Raw genomic sequence first — 23,209 nt, forward strand, 5'->3', positions numbered from 1 at the left:
CACTCATTCTAACACAGGAAAGAAAAAGCAAGAATTACTAAACATGTTAGGAAATGCAATATGCATACACCCACAGTAGGGTTGCGGCTCATGTACAAGGACATATCATAGGCACAATGATAAGAATATCCCTCCATCAATGCAATACATAATTTATATAAAGTTCCCAAGTCCATAACACTTCCAGATATATAGGATAGCCAAGCCCCAACATTTTTCAAAAAATGTGTTCATACCATCTAATTGCATATATGTCCGACTGGAAGTCCGTAGATGAAAATATACTGATGTCATAAGGTAAAACAATGATACCATCTTCTATCATTTAATGGCTAGCAAACTCATTGAGTATTTGTCTACTTGCATAGCTAGAAACGTGATCTGGAATTTTTTTTATCCAAAGCAAAAATAAAAGAATGTCTAAGTACCAGTAGTGAAATCATCACCAGAGAAATTCATTAAAACCATCACTGATCACAGCCACCATTCATAAAAAAGTATAACATGAAAGCATAGGTTCTTTCCTGATTATCCTTGTCTGGTCGAAGAAAACCCAATGCTCAAAATTCCCACCAAAACAAATATATGAATTCAAACAACAAAGAAAAACATTGATTGGAGAAAAAGCCTAACTGTAGAACCAGAAGTCAGTTAAATATTAAAATAATCAACACACAAACCCAAAATTTTACTCTGCATATTGATAAATATAACATTTACTTCTGAGAGTAGGCGATTCTTGGGAAGCAGTGTGGCCACCTCTGTTGGAAGAATCACATGCCTGAAAAATCAAAAACTCCATCAAATAAGATTATAAAAAGAAAAAAAAAAAGAAATATCCAGCCAAAAACAGCATCCTGGAGAAAACATGGGGAAAAATCAAAACAAATCAAATCACAAGTACCTGTACTCGTAGGTGTCATCAAAATACTTCTCTGAGTATTGGATCTGACCCATTCCTATTTATTTCCAAAAGGATTACTTTTGCACACCTAGTTGAAATTCAATCTGTGAAAATCAATAAAAGCGATCAAAAGTGAGGAACATAGTTGTCTCCGTGTACGTATGAGATAGAGAATGATACCTGGAGAGAGAATCAGAGATCGCGAAAGCGAAACGACGAGAGATCGGGAAAGATGAAGAAGAGCTGTGTGTATTTTGGGGGAAATGATTGATTTGTTCTTTAATCAATTAGGGCACTTTATTTTGAATTTCAAATTTAGTGAATTTTCCCGCTTTGGCAATTAGTATCATTTCTTTTATTTAAATTTAATCTATCTTATTTTTCAATATATATTAGGATGAATTATATCTACTTTTCATTCTTAGATTATAAATTTAGGGATAATTGTACTCCCCTCTACTAAGATTTTGTGTAATTATATGTAGATTTTTTGTGGTTTAAAAAATTATATCTAGTACCTCTGATGTTTGATTTCACCTAACAAATAATTCCTCCATTAGTCAAAATTGAATTTGCTTATATTAATATAAGAAATTAGAAAAATCCTAATTTACCCCTGGTTGATTTACTACTAACTTATAGCAGGTCGAATAAATCTTTTTATAACAAAATTACCTCATACGCCTTCACCATTATAAGAGTAGTTTAGTTAGAAAAAAATTATTTGACCTGCAATAAGTTAGTTTTAAGTCAATCAAGAGTAAATATCAATTTTCATTAAGTTTTTATTTTATTAATATCAACAATTTTAGTGAATTTTGATTAATGGGTGGACTTATTTGTTAGGCGAAAGCAAATCTCAAGGGTGGTAGATATATTTTCCCAAATCATATGGAGTTCTAAATTACATCAAACCTCAAGAGATGCGAGTGTAATTATCCCATAAATTTATACTATATATAATTGAAGAGCATCCTATTTGGTGTTTTAAATTTATTGATATGTCAATTTTTTATTTTTTAAAAATTAAATAATTATTTTTAACTTCCCCACTCATCATAAATTTTCATAACTACCTTTTGGTAGTTTTTTATTTCTCATTCATTTTTATCTTATATATGTATATATACATATATATTATCTTATATATATGATATACTTTATAAAATATATATTTTTATAAAAATTATACACATACATAAAATGTGCCATATTTACTAAGTATAATAATTGAAGAGTACTTATTTGGTGTCTCAATTTCTTTTGTTTGTTATTTTTTTCTTCAAATATGCATTTTAGTTATATAAATAAAAAAAGAAAAAAATGGAAGTTGAGAGAGACGGAATTGGTGGTTGAGAAAAGAAAAAGAATGGTGGAATAATTTAGAAAATAAAAAAGTGGCAAACAAAAAAAACTTGAGACACAAAGAAATGTAAGGTATAGAAGATTAAGAAAAAGTGTATATATAGATATATTTTGTCTCCCTTTTATTTGTCTGTTTGCACAAGAATGTGCTTAAAAGGGATAAATTGAATTGAGAGAGAATATATTTCTAAACTTTACGTACTCGTTAAATTGACAATTGAAAAGAACAAGCATAAGTATCCAAAAGTTTATATATAAATGTAATTTAATTATTGATTGAAATAACATTTTATATAGAAAAAAAATACAATAACCTTTGTATAATAAAAAAATAAAGGATTTTTTAGGTTTATATTTTATTTAGTGATAAATATGGTAAAAACTTTAGAAAAAAATAGACTTGGTAAATCCTGAAAAATTTAAATTATTAAAACACATGTAAAAAACAGATTTTATTTAAAGCTTAAATTTTAGTACGGTTTCTGATCCTCCCCTCTATTTTCTAAAAAAATTATAATTACATACGATAATAGTTCCATATAAAAAATTATAACATTATATTTTACATAAATTAATAAAAAAATATAAGTTTACCTGCAAACAATTAATTCTGCACATACATTGCACGTGCAACTTGCATTCAATGCTTTCTAATACTTCTTATCAAATAACTAAAACCAACAGCTCCAAAACATCATCAGACTGTCACACACAACTAAAACAAGAATCTACTCGGAACATTTTTCTTCCACAATTAAATTAGCTTCTCAAATGGTCAATAAATATCCAGCCGCCTTGTAAAGAGTTGGACAAAAATACATTGTGATACCAAGATATGAACAGCAAAAATACAACACTTTAAACATAAAACCTAAGCTAACACCTAAACAACTATAATTCTAGCTTAGAAAAACCAAAAAGGGATTCTCCAGACGACAGGTCCAGTTAATGTTAGTTTTTGCAGTATCTCTCTCTCTATATATATATTTCTTGGTACTCTCAACATTTTGAATCATCCTACACTAAACGTTGGACCTGCAAGCCTGGATGTATACCTCCTATCCTCCACATTTCACATTCTACGCGACGAACAAATCCAACTACAAAAAATTGTAACAAGCTTTGGCAGAGAAGGGAGAACCACTTTTCATATTGTACATACAGCAGCCCACCAGCACTAAAGAAGGGGTTAAGGTCTCAGGCCTTGGCGATCGATTTATGTAGAACGTTAGTTCCTTGAAATATCATCATTTGATAGCTCTTTTTATATCGATCCAACTGCAATTCAACAAATGAGTGCTAGTTAAAAAGAATTATACTCTAAAGTTTGGCAAAAAACTTGGGAAATTTTGTATATATACAAGGCAAGGTATAGAGTGAAGTGCATATTTTATCTCAGGGTGTCGGAAAATTGATACCATTCTTTGGAGAAATTGCATAATTTGTATCATATAGAATTAGTAGATTGCAATATCAATACCATTTGTCAAGTTTTTGAAGCAATTCACGTGCACCTATAGTGCAGAACTGGTACCATGCTTTTATGTAAATTGCATAGCTCGTGCAATATAGTCTACTGCAGTATCGGTTAAGTTTTTAATGGAATCCATTAAACACTAATTGCTGCAGTAAATTCCCCGTAAAATGCACATAAAGTAGAAGATAAGCATTGACCAACCTGTTCTTGGCCGAGTTTTTCAAACCCAAATCTGTTTTTCCACAATGATTCTGCTTCATCAGCAGCAGGAAGTATCAGATCTTTCACATTGAGGGATGCTAAAAGACCCTCAATACAGTAGAAAAGTGTTTGAAAGTATCCCTGCAAAAGGAGTAGCGATTGAATATATGAAGCACCTGAAAAATCTAACTCTTTTATACTGAATTTTCTCACAATCGAGGAAGCAAAGGGGAGTTCAGATCCGCACCTTTCCCTGACACTCGCTCCTTGTCGCGACTAGGGGTAGCTCTGCAACTTCCTCTCCAAAAATCCGAAAAATTCCAGCAGATACCACCACCGAGCTGTAGAAATAATTGATTACAACAGAGGTCAAATTCAAAAAGAAGAAAGTAAACATAAAATTATTGCACTAAAAAACCATAATATTTCTTACTTGACCATCAATACAGCACAATACATGCCACAAAAATCCTGGTCTTTGAAGTGCCTCCTGCAGATCATCAGAAATAGTTGAAAGTAAATTCAACGAAAGAAGAGGTAAAAAGAGGTTCATGAAAACAAGGGCGTGCGTATGAACAGACTTATTACCCATAAACCATATGTGGGATAAGGTCAAGACGGCCAGTACTGGCATCAGCAATAGGATCAAAGCGGTCCTGAAGAAATTTGGTAGGTGGAAATCAACTATAAGCTCAAACAGGACTAATAGAACACAAGCAAGCTGGTGTAAGGTTATCAACATGTGTTCTCAGCTCTTTTTTCCAACCATTATTTCAGGAGAAAAGGATATGAAGGATTACTCAATCTTACATAATTAACAGCAAAATTCTATATCATATTTGAGAGCATTATTGATTTCCAGGGTTCCTATCAACAATGTAGAACATAAACTACCGTGCAAATTCTGTGCAGAATAGGCCTTTACTTCATATTGTCATCACTAAGTTCCTCCAGATAAAGGTGAAGACCAGAGAAATATGGGAAATGATAGTTCAAATAATGAGGTATCTTAGCACTAAGAATATTTAAACAAATGGGAATATACTAAATGACTTAGGGAAGCGCTCAAAATATGCTCACATGAAAAATAGTGACAGCTCCCGAAAGCCACACCCTGGTGTCTTCTGTGGCCTTTTTCCCACGGAGCAACCTCCATCTTGTTTCAAGCTCCGGATTCTTCTGCAGAGCTTGTCCCTCGCATTTCTTCTTCAAAACATCTGAAAGAGCTTCTGGAAGCCTCTGCTCGCCATCCCCAATCAACTTCTGAAGAGCTGAGTTAATATTGCTGCACGGTGTGCAACAGAACCATTCCTCTTCTGGCAACGCCTGCATTTTGTAAAGTACCATTGTTTAACAAGAGAGGACTTACGTGCATTTACCAATTCCTGAAAGCTGAGTGATCCTAAGCACTGATATAAAGTCATACAAACCTTCAGATCATCAATGTTTTGCTCCTTTAGACAACCGACATGGTATTCTTTCTCACACTACAAAAAGCAGACATGGTTTATCATGCTTGTGACGTGAGAAACAGCACACCATCCCGACCTGTTTCTTAAACCTATTTCAACACATAACATAGTACTACCTGATCACATATAATAACTGTGCGGGCAGTAAATCCTGACTTGCTGAAATCATGGCCCCTGAAAAAACAAATCTCAACAGAGTTACCAAAAGCAGAACCAGAAAGCAAAGAAGAGAAAGGAAAAAGCAGGAAAAGAGATTAGGGTTAGAGTGTATATGAGCCAATGAAGCAACACACTCAATTACAAGATTCTCATCACTATACAGCTGAAGTGCCGAATTCAATATATCTATAAACAATAAAAACAATCTACCCAGCGAGACATGTTTTTCTACTTTATTTATTTAAAAAAAAGAATTGGTAAATGATTGAATGCACATACATAATTGTTTCATCAAGACGACCATCACAGGTTTAAATTAAATGCCAAACATAAACCTGATGCGGAATGTAAAAGAAAGTAGATAGAGAACCTGCAAATGGCACATCCACCGATGTCAGGTTCGAATGTCCCAACTATGCGAATGCACCGTTGCGTTATTGCTTCTAGAGGATCAACACCAGGGACTCTTCCAGCAGCAATTGCATTTGCATCTCGCTCAGCAAACTTTTCCCTTTCGAACATGTTTTGGCAATATTTGCAGTACCATATCCCTTGGGGAATAACTGAGAGACCGACACATTCTGCAAATGAACCAAGAGAGAAAACTGAGTTATCTAAAGTAAGAGGAAAGGCATAAATGCTAACAGAGCTACAAAAACTGAGCCGGTAGGACTCTGGGTTTACAGAATAGCATGTTGTGAACCTAAAGTAATCAATAGGCATAAAAAATTAATATATCCAATAACCAGGTGGAAAGAGTTGGTAGATTGATTTACTGTTTCCTTTAGTAGGAAATCATGAACACTATATGTTGCAAAGCCATGAATCTTCAAATAACTGCCAGCTTTTTATGATTTTAGAAACATGCACGACCCACCAGAATAAAGAGTTCCATAACATGCTACAACATAACTATTCATACCAGTGTGAAAAGCTCGTGGACAGTTTTCACAGCATAGCAAATCTCCTCCATCCTCACATATTGAGCACAGATCATCATTTTCCTCTGTAGATGATTTACGGTTTTTGGATAGTTCGAGGGATAGCTGATGCAGAGACACTCCATTGGAAGTGTATATACTCATGTACCTGCAAGCAGAACTAAGTTGAAGGAGACAAAAAATTATAACTTCTAGTACTTGTCCGCTAAGCATCCAACTCATCTACCTACTGATCTTTATGTTGCCCCAGTTAAAAGTATAATGTTCATGTGGAAAAAGTACAAGTATTCTGGTGCAATTGGGGTGCGTTCTCGTGCAATGTAATTATGGTAACCCAACAAAAACTATCAAAACAACACTCAAAGAAACACTTGGTGCAGTTCTTGTGCAATGTAAATTATAGTAACCCCATAAAAATCATTAAAACAACAGACTCAAATAAACACTTACGGCTTTCGACGGGAAGCAAAACCAGCATGAGCCTCAAACTGCGAGGGACTCACCTGTTCATCAACATCACAAACAACTAATTTCCAGGTATAAGACAAAATGAATTATTAATTTCTCATAACAAAGAAAACCAAATACCACTTCTCTACAACACATGCAAAAGATGGCCCCATCTTTCTTGTAACCCTCAAGCCGTTTCTGCTCCATAGCAAGAAAGAAGTAAAGAATTAACAATCATTCAACCAAAACTTGATAGATTGTTAGAAGGGTAGAACTACTTTTACAGCGTCCATAAGTAATTCTGAGAAAGTATTTAAACTCCAGAGATAAGCAGAGAGTATTAATAATAAATTGCATTCACCTCTCCGTGCATAACATACGACAAAGCAGTACCCTCAGGAAGCACGTCTTCTGCTAAGACTGATTTATGCATTCTCAAATCCCTGCACAGCGGAAACGATAGGAATCAGATTTATGATACAAACAACTATGAGAAAGACATTTTGCTTTTGAGCATGACTATGCATTTGTGAGACAACAGAAATAGCAGGGAAAGAATGCTTACTTCCGTGTAAGCTTCCCTTGACGTTTCGTTTGTGGTTGACTATCTTTAAAAATTTGAGCACTTTCTGGAACCACAGGCGGACAACTAGAGGAAGCGGGATTAGATGGACCAGCCAATGGAGACCTATAATGTTCACCATAAACAGACAACTGCAGTGAGCACATATCACAATCAGAGAGATAACAAGCTTAATAGGAAATGCGGACTGCAACAACAGCTAAAGAAAAAGTAGAAAATCTTCACTAAATATTTGAAACCTATCTGCCTAGTGAAATATTTCTTTGAACCGATTTCCTTATCTTCATAGAGTTCTAAGCTGTATGTATATGTATATGTATTTGCCTTTTAATAAATAACGAAAAAGAATAAGCTTGTGCTACATGATATGGATGCAAGAAACTAGGGGAGAGATGGCTTTTAATTTATTTCCAATTGTATGATTTGTTTACAGGCCCAAAAGACAACTATTATCTGTAATGTGGATTGTGCAAAACCCTGTTCAATTGCTCCATTATTAGTTACTTCTTTTCATTTGCTTAGATTCTGGGATCAATAACAAGCTTCATAGAGAAGAGAAAGAACACAAACATAAGTCCCCGAGATGTTAATATACATGGTTTCCTTGAAATTCTTTTATTAATGTTTAGATTTCTGTGCAGAGATGTGCAATTCCAGTGTATATGTAAGTAGCAAGTGCTATACCAAATATAGACACAAAGATGTGCTGTTCTGGTGCACATGCAAAAAACAAGCACTAAACAAATACAGATAGAGATGTGCAGTTCTAACGCATATGTAAGTAAAGTACTAATCAAACATAGCTTCAATGCTTTAGTCATCACAGCAGGCCAATTACCTGCGGCTGGTGTCACTGATCTGGGCATCGCTGGCATCAGACTCCTTTGGCAGCACACATGAATCGCAGAGGAGCATTGATCTTCCAGCGCCAGCTTGAGGAATCAAATCTAAACACATAAAGAGAAAAGGAATGTTAAATATCTTATTCAAAAGTATATATCATATTTAGAAGCAGTGCATGAATATCACCTTTGCAATTGATGCAGAAAGCAGTCGTGTAATTTGAACGACCAATGGCATTCAGGATCACAGATTCCAGAGACTCTGAAAGATTGGCCTTGCACGCATTCAGCACATCCCTGAGACTCTTTCCATTATCCAAAAATATGTACTCAGGTGGACGCTTATTTCCACTACGCGCGTGCATCTCAAATTGATTAGGCGTGACAATCTACATTGACAGCACAAAATAGTTAGAACAGGAACGTGCAAATAAATTGCCAGTTAATAATGTTCGGAGCCTTTACCTTTCTTTCCTTGCATTCATCACAAGAACATAGTATTCCAGCTCCCTGAATAACTCCACAAAGTTCAGATTCTGGCCGCCTCCTCCCCTAGAATTGTCACAAAGAAAAGAAAATCAATACATACAACAACTAACCAAACAAAAAAACAATTGTAAAATATTTTACCTTGGAGCCATGAATGTAACGAACATGTAAACCCTCAAGCAACCCTGTCTCTAGAAGATCCTTTAACTTTGTTGGGATCCTGTTTAACTCAACCTTCTTGGACATCTTCATCTCTAACTTTGACGGGCTAGTAGTCAAAGTTACTGCACCGCCACTATCTACCACCCCTGCCGTTGATCCTAACCCCATCTCATCCTGCAGCTTCAATGCTGAGCGAGTAAACCTCCTAAGCGGCTTCTCTAACAACCCGCTTGTAGACGCTTCAGTTCTCTCATATACCAAATCAGTTGTTTCTCCAACTGGTCTTTCATCTTCATGAATAGAATCTCCGTCAGTACCTCTAACCTGAGAAGGTGACTCGATGACCAAAGGCATGTCTTCCCTAAGTTCAGCCCCCACTTTCTCTGCTTCCCTCCTCTCTAGAGCAACTAAATCAGCTTCCAAACCTCCCGAATCATCTTCTAAATTAGACACGACCAGGGGTGCATCCCTCTTCTCCCCTTTGTCGCAGTCCAAAACATCAAACTCCAACCTTCTCACACACTCCCCTCCCAATTTTTCACCTTCATCCTTTTTTATTTTCTTGGATTCAGACCCTTTTACCTTCCTACTAACCTTGTCAGCACTTCGCACGTAACCCTTGCTGGAACCAACAGTACTCTGCGACCTAGTCATTCTCCTTCTGCCTGCTGGAAGCCCACCCATTTCTGATTGCGCCTTCATCATCATGGCAAACTCTCTCTTCATCCCAGCCCGAATGGAGGAGACAACTATTTCACCTGAATCCATGTCCTTCGATTTTGCAACATAAAACAACAGAAAGTAATATCAAAAACATGTGCCTATTATCAAACACCATAGTTCCATATTGTCAACAAAATTAAGATTTCATCAGGCATAAAACCATAAATATTACATTATAGGAGCAACCAAAGATCTCTTGATTATGAAGACCCAGAGTCACATGAACGCAGAATGAACATACAGAAAACACCAACGCACTCGTGCACATGTATCTCAAGATCGTGCAAAGAGAAACAAAAACCATAAGTGAAATGTCATAGTGCCTTTACAACCGGGTAAATTCCACTTTTTTCCAATAAAAACATTCTTCAAATGTCCAACTATAATTAGCCTTCTACATGGCCATTAATTATAGAACAAAAGATACAAATTTTATTTAAATGATTGACCGCACGATAAAAGAAGAGGAAAGAAAATCAAGTATATGAATCCTATAGGACAGTTATTGGTAGAAGCCATACTGGGCATCATATGTGCAGAATACGTTCAAAAGGAAAAAACTCAAGCTTTTCACATTACAAAAGTAACCCGACTTTATTTTTATGTGTAGTAGTATTATTAAAGTTACAAATTGCAACGTCAATACAAATGCAATCCACAAAGAGAATATTCAACCCATGCCCCAAACTCAAAAGAAGTGCACTAGAATATCATACACGGACTTAGTAACATCAAAATACATCAGTTTACATGGAATGTCAAATTGAAAACTTTAATCGTTAAAGAAAAATAGTCCACAAACACAATCCACCCTCACATCTGTTAAATATGAGTACAACATTTGTATGTGCATGTGTGACTTGAGAGCACAAGAAAATGATTACAGAAAATATAGATAAACAATGTATAGGATTTATAGCATAACGCACACATAATGCACATAACACAAGTGCAGTCACCTGTATTTGCACACTATCAAAGAAACACTTAATATCCATCTTATTACTTGGCAAATGAAGAAAGACTTTTTTAAAATGATCAAACAATTATCTAACTTTTTAATTAGTTAAATACTTATCTATCTACTCCCAGTTAAGAATAACAAAATAGTAAATAAAATCAATCAAATTAATTTCGGAGTTCGCAATAGAATAGACAACCACAAAACTGAGAAGTTAAACATTGAATATTTGCTTACTTGGGTATTGTCTTTGGCTTGGCTATTGACTTTATCCATGAGTATCGCTGAACACCCAAAAAAACTCCATAAATCACAAGTTAGCAATAGAATAGACAACCACAAAACTGAGAAGTTAAACATTGTTTAGAATAGAAAAGAAACCACAAACCCAGCAGCTTGAGTTATAGCAATAAAATTATAATGTTTATAAGGGTGCAAATGTAGTTGTTAAAGGCGCATGGTGTATCATGGCACAAAGGTACTATGGAGCCATGGCGCACAACGGGTGCCTTGTTGAAGCACACCGTATGTTTGCCTAAATAATTTATATTTTTATAACAGTAGTACCTTCACCAAAATCAGCATGTTTCGTTTCTTGGTTTTCAGCCAAAAGTTTCAAGAAAATAGCAAATTATTATAAAAAAAATATCTAGCAAGAGAAATTTGAATTATTTATTCAGCAAATTATTTGATATGATAACAAGAAAATTAAGTCATGACATTAATAACAATACATAATAAAGTAATCAACAATTTACTAAAGCTCCAGCAAAAAAAGAATAAAAAAAAGAAGGACAATAAGACGTAAAACTACTACCTTCAACAGAAAATAAACTGGCGCAAATTAGGGTTTCTTTCATCAATTTTTTTGCACCATGGCGCACGCCATGCCTGTGCTAGGTGAAAGCCCAACGCCACCTTTTGAAAATGGCGCTGGGCTCTCGCCTTTTGCGCCATGCGCCATGGCACACGCCATTTACAGCTATGCGTGCAAATACATAATGTTCTAGAATTTCAACCTAGTTACATCATTAACTATAACTGAAAATATTATATGCAACATGGACATATCCGTACGGATTTATTTCATCACTAGTTACATCTAATTACTTTCAATTGGAACATTGAAGTTTAGTTTAAGGTATTTGGTATCATTGCAACAAGAAATGGTTGGTACTAATGAGGATGTTATATTGATAGTTGCGTGTTAGAGGTATTGAATATTAAATGACTCCTCTTCCTAATGGTTTAGAGTTTCGGATGAAGTAATTATTCAACATTGTACAAGAGATAGGCTAAACAAGAGTTTTTTAGTTCAAATCTCACCCCTAACCATCTATTAACAAGAGCTTCACATGGTAGGCTTTACAAGAAAAATAATATCACCTACACATGAGGGGCATGTTATAGATATTAAGTATCAAATGGTCTCTTCTCTAACAAAACTTCTAAATGAAGTAGTCATTTAAAATTATGGAAATAATAAGAAATAGTATAACTATGAAATGTATGTTTAGTGAGACATTTTACATTTTTAAAGTAGTTATAATACTATGGTGATGAATAAAATGGTTCATATAGGTAATGAATCATAATGGGTTCGTCCATTTGTATGTATATATTGATATACGTAGTTATATATTAGTAAGGTTTTACTGTATGTGCATATAAAGTGCATGTGCATATTTTGGGATATGTAGACATACATACATAATCTTTTTATAATATACATTTTCTTATTAACCAAAAAGTAGATATTACTCTGGATCTATTTTGAAACAAATGCAAATTTAGTAAGTAAACAATTTCTAAATCCATTGATTCACAAAATAATATGTAATAAGAAACTACGATATTCACTTACTATCCTTGTGTACATATAAGGGTTGTATGTAGGTACATATAAAATAATGAATGCTTTTCCTACATAATGCACTTACACAGACGATGATTCAAAAAGATGTCTAATAATAAAATGGTGAATATATGTAATCTATTACATACATAATCTATGAACATATATTTACACAGTCTTGTATATGTATAATATATGCATGCATATCATGATAACAACACAAATCTTGTCTATTATCATAATAATTGCACTATGACAGTATATTGCATAGTACACATAATATACACAATATATTCTACACTATAGTACAACATCCTACCCAGTGTCAAGAAGATTCAGCACCCCTGAATACTTCGAAAGTCAATATGCTAACATATCATAATTCTGCTCAGCAAATTCATCCTCTAACAATTATTTCCTGAGAACACCTTTTACACTGAAAACCCCTAAAAAAAAAACAGAGTAAAAGAACAGCAAAGCGACGTACTCAATAAGAATTTATAAGCAAAGAAGAAATCCATGACACCACCATCTAGGTTAACTACTTTGCAAAATACAACCAGAAACAGAAAACTCTAGGGTGTTCCCAAACATGAAAAATCAAAACCTAAATGCATTCCCTACCGCAATATTCTCCAAACTATTCACCGTATCCAGATTTCTCCCAGCAGATAATACTCATATTCCACCCAGAAACAGATTGCTGATATCAAAAGTAAAACTTCAAACCATGGGTAGAAAAAAATTAAAAAAAAAAAATCAAAAGCCGAAGAGACAATATGCTCCATACCTTCCGAGCCCACGCAGTGCCAATAAGGGAGAGAAGATCACGCGGATTGATTCCTTGATTACAAACTTCAACTTCCCAAGAAAAATTTGGAGGGAAGAAGAGGAATTGGGTCTGAGCTTTGGGGGAAAATAGACCTAAAAACAGAGGTAATAGCAAAAGTCACGTTCCAGATAAAAACTCTTACATATTTAAATTCCCGCTATTTATACCTAGCATAATATGTATATTTATACGGATACATGATGATGATGTGTATCTGTATCTCTGTATCTTTAGATTTGAATATGAACAGTTCGTCATGTCGTATGATTTGCGTTCCTCTTCTCTTTTTCCCCAAAAAAAAAAATAAGTACTTTACACAGTTACCACACTCCAAAATTATTATTTCAAAGTTTTGGGTTTTATTTACAAAACTTCAGTACTAAATTACTAAAATATTTTAAGAACACGCGTTTAATAAATAAGTTTAAAGTTATAAGTTCGAATCTCATTTCTAAAAAGAATTTGTGAGTTTATTATAATTATTTATATTAATTATCAATTAAAATAATTTACTATATAATTTATTAAGAATAATAATTCATATCACATTCTATAAGTTAACAAATAAGTCCCTCCGTTAGTTAAAATTTAAATAATTTATTGATATTAACAACAAAAAAATTATATTTAACTCGATTGATTTATTAAGATACCCTCGTACGTCTTCACGCGTTAATGCATGTGAGGAGATATATTTTCACCGTGATAAGGGTAGTTTAATTAAAAAAAAATTATATAACCTGCAATAGTTAGTAATAAGTCAATTAAGGGTAAATATCAATTTTTTGGTTAACTATCAGCAAATTCGGTTAATTTTGACCAATTGGATAACTTATTTATTAGATGAAAGCAAATCTCAACAATGCTAGATGTAATTTCTCAAATCATATGGGTTTACGTGTAACTATACCAAATTTTATGAAAACGAAGTATAATTATTCCAAAAAATAACCATCAAAAGATAGTGAGCGAGTGAGTATGTAGATAAATAAATAAAGAAACTAAAGTAAATATTTAAAAAACAAACTGAAAAATAGAGACATAAAAATATGCTCTTCTTTAGTAGTACTATATAAGTGTTGCACATATTATGTATGCGCATAATTTTTACTTCAAAAAACAATTACAAGCATTTTGGGTTTTATTTAAAAGTTTGAAAACTTAATAGATTTGAAAGTTTTCACCTAATTATGGCTATTCGGATTCTGTTAAATTGAGATCCGATATTCCATTAATATGCAAATATTTGGAAAGTTTCGTGATAGAACTTAGATCTTGAATATTGAAATTTTGATTCAGCAGTTTTCATTTTGGTCCTCTTCTTATAAAAAATTATTCTTCAGTCGAATTATCTAGGAGTTTGAAGTTCATAATTTCTTTAGTGATATACTATTTAATTAGCATTTATTTATTAACTTATACTAATTTTTTTAGGCTAAATTACTTTTTAGCCCTTATTCTTAAAAAGTTTGTCGTCTCGGTTAACGAAAGAGGTTTAACATATGCGTTAAGGACTAATCATGAAAACAATTTTTTTAATCCAAAAATTTTATTATAATATATTTTATTGAGAAAATCCCATTTCAAAACTATTTTATTGAAAAAAATCAAAGGAATACCATTTTACTCATAATTATTAAGATTTTATTGTTTTTACACTAATTTACCATTGGCCGTTTTGCTTTAAGAAATTAATAAATTGAGTTATTTTGGTAGATCTTTCTTTTACTGGAGTTGCTGAAATGATAAGTTGTATTAGGACGATTTCAATTTTTTGTATGTTAAATATAAATTTATTGTATAAATCATAGAAAGTTAAAATTTTAATGAACGGGACGATATCGTATTAATTACCTCATAAATATTGTTTTGGTACTTTTAGAAAGGTAAAATAGACATAGAAATTTAAAAAAAAAAAAGATTTTGCAATTGATACTTATCATTTTGAACAAACAAAATAAAATTTCTATTAAAAAAATTAACTCTTAGTCTAGAAATCAGTAGGTCTTAAAGTTGATAGTTCAAAATAAATTATATGAATTTTATAGCTTACAAAAAGTTATTATAATGGAATTTTTAGTAATTCAACAAAAAAAAAACGTACAATTTAAATGGGAGCGTTATGAAAAAATTAAAAAAAATGATTTTCTTGAACAAGAATTGTGGTTCTGTACTTAAGAAGAAAACCAAACATGTCGATTTGTACTTTGTAGTCCAAAAACATCAACTTTTATAGGCTTCAAGACTTTCTAAATTGACTCATAAGTGTAAATAATTTAAATTAATAAATATACCCTATAATCACTAGATCTAATTTAAAAATAATAATAATTAAATGTGTCCCATTTATTTTCTCGAATAATTGGAAAAATATTTTTAGGTGATAGACAAATTTAGGAGAAATAAAAAAAATGTTGTTAGAAAATGCATAATTAGACATTGAAGTTAATGATGTATGAATGCAGTTGAAGAAAAGTGAATAGAAATGATATGAGATTGATATGTAGAGTCGCTTACCCGCCATAATTGATCTGGTGGTTTCGATCTGTATCAATTGGATGCCGCACTTATGAATCCAGCAAAGAAGTAAATTGATTTTCCAAATGAATTTCCAATAAAGAACCAACAATCTTCTAGTGGGTAAAGGTGTAAAATTCTAGATCTCTTGTATGGAGTTTTTAAATTTATCGCCCGGAATTTATAGCTTTTTGCAAGACTGTGTTGGTGCTGACGGTGGAATTTATCGCCCGGAGTTTATAGCTTTTTGCAAGACTTGTTGGTGCTGACGGTGGAATTTGTTGTTCGGAGGTTATAGCTTTCTGCACGACTGTGTTGGTGCAGATGGTGAAATTTGTTGTCCGAAACTTATAGCTTTTTACAAGACTGTGAATATGCCGATGATGTATTTTCTCTTATGCCGAGCAGTGAGGTGTACTGTCCTCATTTATATCTCCGACATCCACAATTTGTCGTATGCGGTCGTCGCAGTTTTCAAACGTTTGAATTTATTTCGATATTAAGATTTTATAGAGTAAGTTATGAATTTTATTCTTTTATAAGCATATTATAAGCAATACATTAAAATTTGACTTTTATTTTGGACCGAGTTTCTAAATTATAAAGTATTATGGTAAGCACATTTTGAAAAAAAAAATCACAAAATATTTTAACATAATATTACACAATGAAATATTTTATAAAATCATAGAGTTGAAATAAGCAATTGGTAGTTGTTTAGTGTAATGCATTGCACTTATTGAATTTTTAGGGTCTTGTATGACATTCCTAACATTTACCTATAAAATAAATCTGAAAAAGAAATATTGTAATTATTTAAATAATTGAAAGTAATGTACTTATGAAATATTTATTTAAATAATTGGTAATTGCCTAAGTAGATATATTATATATAATATCTTTTAGTGAAAAAGAACATTTCAGTTTTTGTATTAAAAAATCCAAATGATAACTTTACAGTAATACTATTTGTGATATGAAATTAATGGATGGAAATTTTTGAGATGGTAAATTGTATTATGAAGATTGCAGGGCTTTCAATGTTAAATACCACTTTATTATATAAATCATAAAAAATTCAAATTTTCATGAATTGAATAATAACATATTAAGTACCTCATAAATATTCTTACCAGAAATTCTAAAAATAAAATTACAAGTGATATTTGTTACTTTGCAAGACCTTAAAAGAATCCTTTTACAAAAATAACTCCATAAATTAATTATTTAATCTATCAAGTTAGGGGGATTAGTCTAAGAATTTTAGGATACAAAATTTGTTTTCATGGATTTTTTTGTAATTTTACTATAATTAGGTACATTTTTTCTTTTGAGTGTTGAAAATTAGGAAAAAGAAAAAATCTCAACAAGAATTGACTTTGTGCTTAAGAAGAATTTTATTTTCTTCAAAACTTTCTGAATTTAATTCCTGTGAGGTGTATTACTTTTTATTATATTTTCGATATCTGTCATTTATTACTTGTCAATTATGTGTCATCGACTCATCGTCAAAGATGTCTTAGTCTAGTGATTGAGTCTAAGACTAAAGTTTCATGAACAAGTTCGAGGTTATAAGATCAATACCCAACAAATTTGTGGGTATTTATCACACTTCATATAAGTTACTATAATTTATTATAGTCGTATTAATAAATTGGTTGAATTGAGACTCATTATAATATGTTGTTTATTATTTTTAGTATATTGAAAAATCATGCGTCTTCGCCATTTCTCCTCCCAAGCGTTCAGATTTATTTCTATATATATAACAATGTTTTTGTAAAGTAGATTATGAAATATCAAATTTTTTCCATAAATAGAATATAGGTAATACAGAATATTTGATTTTTAATTTTGTGCCCAGTTTCTAAATTATCAAGAATTGTGACTGGTGAATTTAGTAAATAGCCATAAAAAATTGTATAAGTATAATACTACACTTATGAGCATTCTCTAATGTCATAGGTGAATTAGTATTGACTTTTGTTTTCTACTATAATGCATTTCTTTCTTTAAATGTAAAATCACAAAGCAAATACAGGAAATATAAATGTAATTTCCAATCTATTGAGGAGTTTATTGTAATTAAGACAAATTTTTAGAAATACGCGTTATGTGATATAAAAATTGATATTTCTATATGTGTCCTATTATGATAAAACTTCCAATTTAACACTATCGTATTATGCTATATTTGAATAGAAAGTTTGAATTGAGACAAGAATTTGGAGAACGAACTTCAAATGACTTGACATAGGAAGAACTTTAAATCGATTAAATATTCAATAAAATATAATTTAAATTTATAATTGAATGATTTAAAATTATTTAAATTTAAAAATATCTAAATAAATTTGAAAAAATATCATTATTAAAGATTATTTCAAATCCACCAATCCATATGCAACCTAATTAGTGAAAGTGCAAAATATTGTGTTTCGCTGAGATCTTTTACCACACATTGATATTATACTAATAAATGGATGATTGGTATATTTCTTTTTTAAAAATTTAGAAAAAACATACATAACTAAATTAAAATATAATTTTAAAAGTGGGATGTGCATATCCTTGAGCAAAAGCAAAGAGAAAGCACACCTATTATTCTCTTTGTGTGCACATATATATATATATATAGTCACCTTGAATATGTAAATTAATTTTAAAAAATATAAATTGGTAAATTATTTATCAAGATATTAAGGCAAACATATGATTAATTAGAATTTTATATTCCTATAATTTTACATCAATATTAATTGTCTTAAAATTAGCAATCACTATTTTAAGATTGCAATTTTTTTTTTATAAAAAGTAGTAGGTAAACGAGTTACCATATTTTAATTATTCATTCTATATTAATTATTGATTATTATGTTGCGATCATTAAGTTCATTAGTTTAATTTTAGCAGAAATTCTAATTTATTTTATTTTTTTATAAAGTTAGGTTACCAAAATAAATTCATTTAATTTGCAAATTGTACATGAAAAAGATACAATGGATTGGTTTAATTTTAGCAGAAATGTTAACTTCTTCCATTTTAAAAAGTTCAGTTACCAAATTAAATCCTAAAATTTTGCATGAACACAAGAAAACCCTCATGACCATATAAAGAACACCAAAATTAAGCAATAGTTAATGTTCTTTATCAAAATGCTTAAATTACGTTTTGTATTTTTTATTTCAAATTTAAAAAAGCTGAATTATGTGAGAATTTGGATGATCAATTGATATTTTACTTTTATTTTACTTTTTTAATTTGGTTTTTCACTAAAATTGTGTAATATGATTTGGAATTGTCATTTCCTGGACTTTGTGTGATGAATCATATGTTTAACTTTAATGAGTGAACGATATAAGCTACTAAATACATGGTATACATATTTCTTGAACGCACGTATATTGCACGTGCAACTTGCACGCAATGTTTTCTAATAAATACATCTTATTAAATAACTAAAACCAACAGCTCCAAAACATCATCAGACAGTCGCAACAATTTTCTTCTACAGTTAAATTAGCTTCTCAAATGGTCCTTGTAAGAGTTGGACAATAAATATGAACAGCAACTACAATTCTAGTTTAGAAAAACAAAAAAAGGATTCTTCAGACAACAGATACTGTTACTTATATATTTCTTGGTATTCTTACATTTTGAATCATCCTACACCAAACATTGGACCTGCAAGCCTGGATGTATACCTCCTATCCTCGATATTTCACATTCTACGCTACGACCAACAAATCCAACTACAAAAAATTGTAACAAGCTATGGCAGAGAGGGGAGAAGCAGTTTTCATACTGTACATACAGCAGCCCACCAGCATTAAACAAGGGCTGAGGTCTCAGGCCTTGGCGATCGATTTATGTAGAACATTCGTTCCTTGAAATAACATCATTTCATAGCTCTTCATATATCGATCCAACTGCAATGCGGCAAACAGGTGCGAGTTAAAAAGAATTATACTTGAACACAAGGTAAGGTATTAAGCTAAGTGCATTTTTTTATCTCAGGGTGTCGCAAATTTGATACCATGCATTATTTGTATCATACATATGCTTAGTCGATTGCAATATCAATACCAATTATAAAGTTTTTGAAGCAATTGGGGTGTGCATCTATAGTGCAAAACTGGTACCATGTTTTTATGTAAATTGCATAGCTCGTGCTATATAGTCTATTGCAGTATTAGTTAAGTTTTTAACGGAATCCATTAAACACTAATTGCTGCGATAAATGACTCGTAAAAAAAGCACATAAAGTAGAAAGTAAGCATTGAGGAACCTGTTCTTGGCCGAGTTTTTCAAACCCAAATCTGTTTCTCCACAATGATTCTGCTTCATCAGCAGCAGGAAGTACCAGATCTTTCACATTGAGGGATGCTAAAAGACCCTCAATACAGTAGAAAAGTGTTTGAAAGTATCCCTGCAAAAGGAGTAGCCATTGAATATATGAAGCACCTGAAAAATATAACTCTTTTATATTGAATTTTCACACAATCGACGAAGCAAAGGGGAGTTGAGAAGCGCACCTTTCCCTGACACTCGCTCCTTGTCGCGACTAGGGGCAGCTCTGCAACTTCCTCTCCAAAAATTCGAAAAATTGCAGCAGATACCACCACCGAGCTGTAGAAATAATTGATTACAACAGAGGTCAAATTCGAAAAAGAAAAAGTAAAAATAAAAATGAATACACTAAAGATCATAATATTTCTTACTCGACCATCAGTACAGCACAATACATGCCACAAAAATCCTGGTCTTTGAAGTGCCTCCTGCAGATCATCAGAAATAGTAGACAGTATGTTCAACAAAAGAAGAGGTTTAAAGAGGTTCATAAAAACAAGGGCGTGCGCAAGTACAACAGACTTATTACCCATAAACCATATGTGGGATAAGGTCAAGACGGCCCGTGCTGGCATCAGAGATAGGATCAAAGCGGTCCTGAAAAAATGTGGTAGGTGGAAATCAAAAGGATGTGAAAGATTACTCAATCTTAGATAATGAAAGCAATTCTAGATCATATTTGAGAGTAAATATTGATTTCCAAGGTTCCTGTCAACAATGTACAATATAAACTACCGTGCAAATTCTGTGCAGACAATAGGCCTTTACTTCATATTGTCAATATCGGAAATGATAGTTCACATAATGAGGTATCTTAGCACTATAAATATTTAAAACAAAGACTTAGGGAAACAGCACACAGAATATACTCACATGAAAAATAGTGACAGCACCAGAAAGCCATGCCCTGGTGTCTGCTGTGGCCTTTTTCCCACGGAGCAGCCTCCATCTTATTCCAAGCTCCGGATTCTTTTGCAGATCTTGTCCCTCGCATTTCATCTTCAAAACATCCGAAAGAGCTTCCGGGAGCCTCTGCTCGCCATCCCCAATCAACTTCTGAAGGGCTGAGTTAATATTGTTGCACGGTCTGCAACAGAACCATTCACCTTTTGGCAACTCCTGCATTTTGTAAAGTACCATTGTTTAACAAGAGAAGACTTACGTGCATGTATCAATTGTGGAAAGCTGAGTGATTATAAGCACTCATTAAAGTCATGCAAACCTTCAGATCATCAATGTTTTGCTCCTTTAGACAACCGACATGGTATTCTTTCTCGCACTACAAAAAACAGACACATGGTTTATCATGCTTGTGACATGAGAAACGGCAGACCATCCCAATCAGTTTCTTAAACTATTTCAACACATAACATAGTACTACCTGATCACATAAAATAATTGTGCGGGCAGTAAATCCTGACTTGCAGAAATCATGGCCCCTGGAAAAACAAATCTCAACGGAGTTACCAAAAGCAGAACCCGAAAGCAAAGAAAAGAAAGGAAAAATTAAAGTAGATAGAGAACCTGCAAATCGCACATCCACCGATTTCAGGTTCAGATGTCCCAACAACACGAATGCACCGTTGCGTTATTGCTTCTAGAGGGTCAATACCAGGGACTCTTCCAGCAGCAATTGCATTTGCATCTGGCACTGCAAACTTTTCCTTTTCGAACATGTTTTGGCAATATTTGCAGTACCATATCCCTTGGGGAAGAACTGAGAGACCGACACATTCTGCACATAAACCAATAGAGCAAAGTGAGCTATCCGATAACCAGGTTGAAAGAGTTGGTAGATTGATTTACTGTTTCTTTTAGTAGGAAATCATGAATAGTATATGTTGCGAAGGCATAAATTTTCAAATAACAGCCTTCGTATGATTTTAGAAACATGCACGATGCACCAGAATAAAGAGTTCCATAACATGCTACAACACAACTATATTCTTACCAGTGTGAAAGCCTCGTGGACAGTTTTCACAGCATAGCAAATCTCCTCCATCCTCACATATTGAACAGAGATCATCATGTTCCTCTGTAGATGATTTACGGCTTTTGGATAGCTCGAGGGATAGCTGATGCAGAGACACTCCGTTGGAAGTGTATATACTCATGTACCTGCAAGCCAAGCAGACCTAAGTTAAAGTACAAATGTTCTGGTGCAATTCTGGTGCAGTTCTAGTGCAATATAATTATGGTAACCCCCTAAAAACCATCAAAACAACAGATTCAAAGAAACACTTGGTGCTGTTCTTGTGCAATGTAATTAATTATGGTAACCCTATAAATATCATCAAAACAACATACTCAAAGAAATACTTACGGTTTTCGACGGGAAGCAAAACCAGCATGAGCCTCAAACTGCGAGGGACTCACCTGTTCATCAACATCACAAACAAGTAATTTCCAGGTACAAGACAAAAGATGAATTATTAATTTTACATAACAAAGAAAACTCAAATACCACTTCTCTACAGCACGTGCAAAAGATACCCCCATCTTTCTTGTAACCCTCAAGCTTTTTCTGCTCCATAGCAAGAAAGAAGTAAAGAATTAACAATCATTCAACAAAAACTTGATAGATTGTTAGAAGGGTAGAACTACTTTTACAGCGTCCATAAGTAATTCTGAGAAAGTATTTAAACTCCAGAGATAAGGAGATAGTATTAATAATAAATTGCATTCACCTCTCCGTGCATAACATACGACAAAGCAGTACCCTCAGGAAGCACGTCTTCTGCTAAGACCGATTTATGCATTCTCAAATCCCTGCACAACGGAAAAGATAGGAATCAACTTTATGATACAAACAACTAGAGAAAGGCATTTTAAGTTTGAGAAAGATATTTTACGTTTGATACAAACAAGTATGAGAAAGATATGTTACGTTTAATCAGCTTTATGATACAAACAATAGGAATCAACT

At 32.7% G+C, this 23,209-nt stretch overlaps 2 protein-coding genes and 1 long non-coding RNA gene across 6 annotated transcripts in view; all 3 read right to left on the reverse strand.

Annotated features, from left to right (window-relative positions):
* On the reverse strand, positions 27–1,207 carry LOC105170762. Its single transcript, XR_848518.2, has 3 exons — positions 1,085–1,207; positions 905–1,008; positions 27–781 (listed from the first exon to the last, which is right to left on the reverse strand). It is a non-coding gene; the product is annotated as an uncharacterized LOC105170762 (long non-coding RNA).
* LOC105170763 lies at positions 3,010–13,571 on the reverse strand. Of its 4 annotated transcripts, XM_020696937.1 has the most exons (21): positions 13,375–13,571; positions 13,209–13,287; positions 10,967–11,013; positions 9,025–9,816; positions 8,860–8,946; positions 8,582–8,783; positions 8,391–8,499; positions 7,535–7,657; positions 7,331–7,412; positions 7,108–7,167; positions 6,970–7,022; positions 6,501–6,667; positions 5,949–6,159; positions 5,536–5,593; positions 5,378–5,434; positions 5,028–5,273; positions 4,536–4,603; positions 4,381–4,437; positions 4,195–4,288; positions 3,948–4,088; positions 3,010–3,547 (listed from the first exon to the last, which is right to left on the reverse strand). In XM_020696937.1, the coding sequence occupies exons 3-21, from the start codon at positions 11,003–11,005 to the stop codon at positions 3,467–3,469; spliced, it is 2,727 nt and encodes a 908-aa protein (XP_020552596.1). In that variant the 5' UTR covers positions 11,006–11,013; positions 13,209–13,287; positions 13,375–13,571; the 3' UTR covers positions 3,010–3,466. The 4 variants fall into 4 exon arrangements, 3 of the variants coding, with proteins under 3 accessions (XP_020552596.1, XP_011089969.1, XP_020552597.1); XM_011091667.2 differs by lacking the exon at positions 13,209–13,287; XM_020696938.1 differs by lacking the exons at positions 13,209–13,287; positions 13,375–13,571 and adding an exon at positions 12,904–13,154.
* Positions 19,568–23,209, reverse strand: part of LOC105170882 — a 10,165-nt gene continuing 6,523 nt past the window's right edge. Inside the window, exons 9-21 of the mRNA XM_020696789.1 lie at positions 22,971–23,052; positions 22,748–22,807; positions 22,607–22,659; positions 22,235–22,401; positions 21,808–22,018; positions 21,665–21,722; positions 21,506–21,562; positions 21,157–21,402; positions 20,813–20,880; positions 20,655–20,711; positions 20,469–20,562; positions 20,222–20,362; positions 19,568–19,862 (exon numbers count right to left, since the gene is read on the reverse strand). Coding sequence (XP_020552448.1) covers positions 19,782–19,862; positions 20,222–20,362; positions 20,469–20,562; positions 20,655–20,711; positions 20,813–20,880; positions 21,157–21,402; positions 21,506–21,562; positions 21,665–21,722; positions 21,808–22,018; positions 22,235–22,401; positions 22,607–22,659; positions 22,748–22,807; positions 22,971–23,052 — 1,375 coding nt within the window. The 3' untranslated portion in view covers positions 19,568–19,781. The remainder of the gene's footprint in view (positions 19,863–20,221; positions 20,363–20,468; positions 20,563–20,654; positions 20,712–20,812; positions 20,881–21,156; positions 21,403–21,505; positions 21,563–21,664; positions 21,723–21,807; positions 22,019–22,234; positions 22,402–22,606; positions 22,660–22,747; positions 22,808–22,970; positions 23,053–23,209) is intronic.

The sequence above is a fragment of the Sesamum indicum genome, linkage group LG9 (assembly GCF_000512975.1).
Source record: "Sesamum indicum cultivar Zhongzhi No. 13 linkage group LG9, S_indicum_v1.0, whole genome shotgun sequence".
NCBI classification, from domain to species: Eukaryota; Viridiplantae; Streptophyta; class Magnoliopsida; order Lamiales; family Pedaliaceae; genus Sesamum; species Sesamum indicum.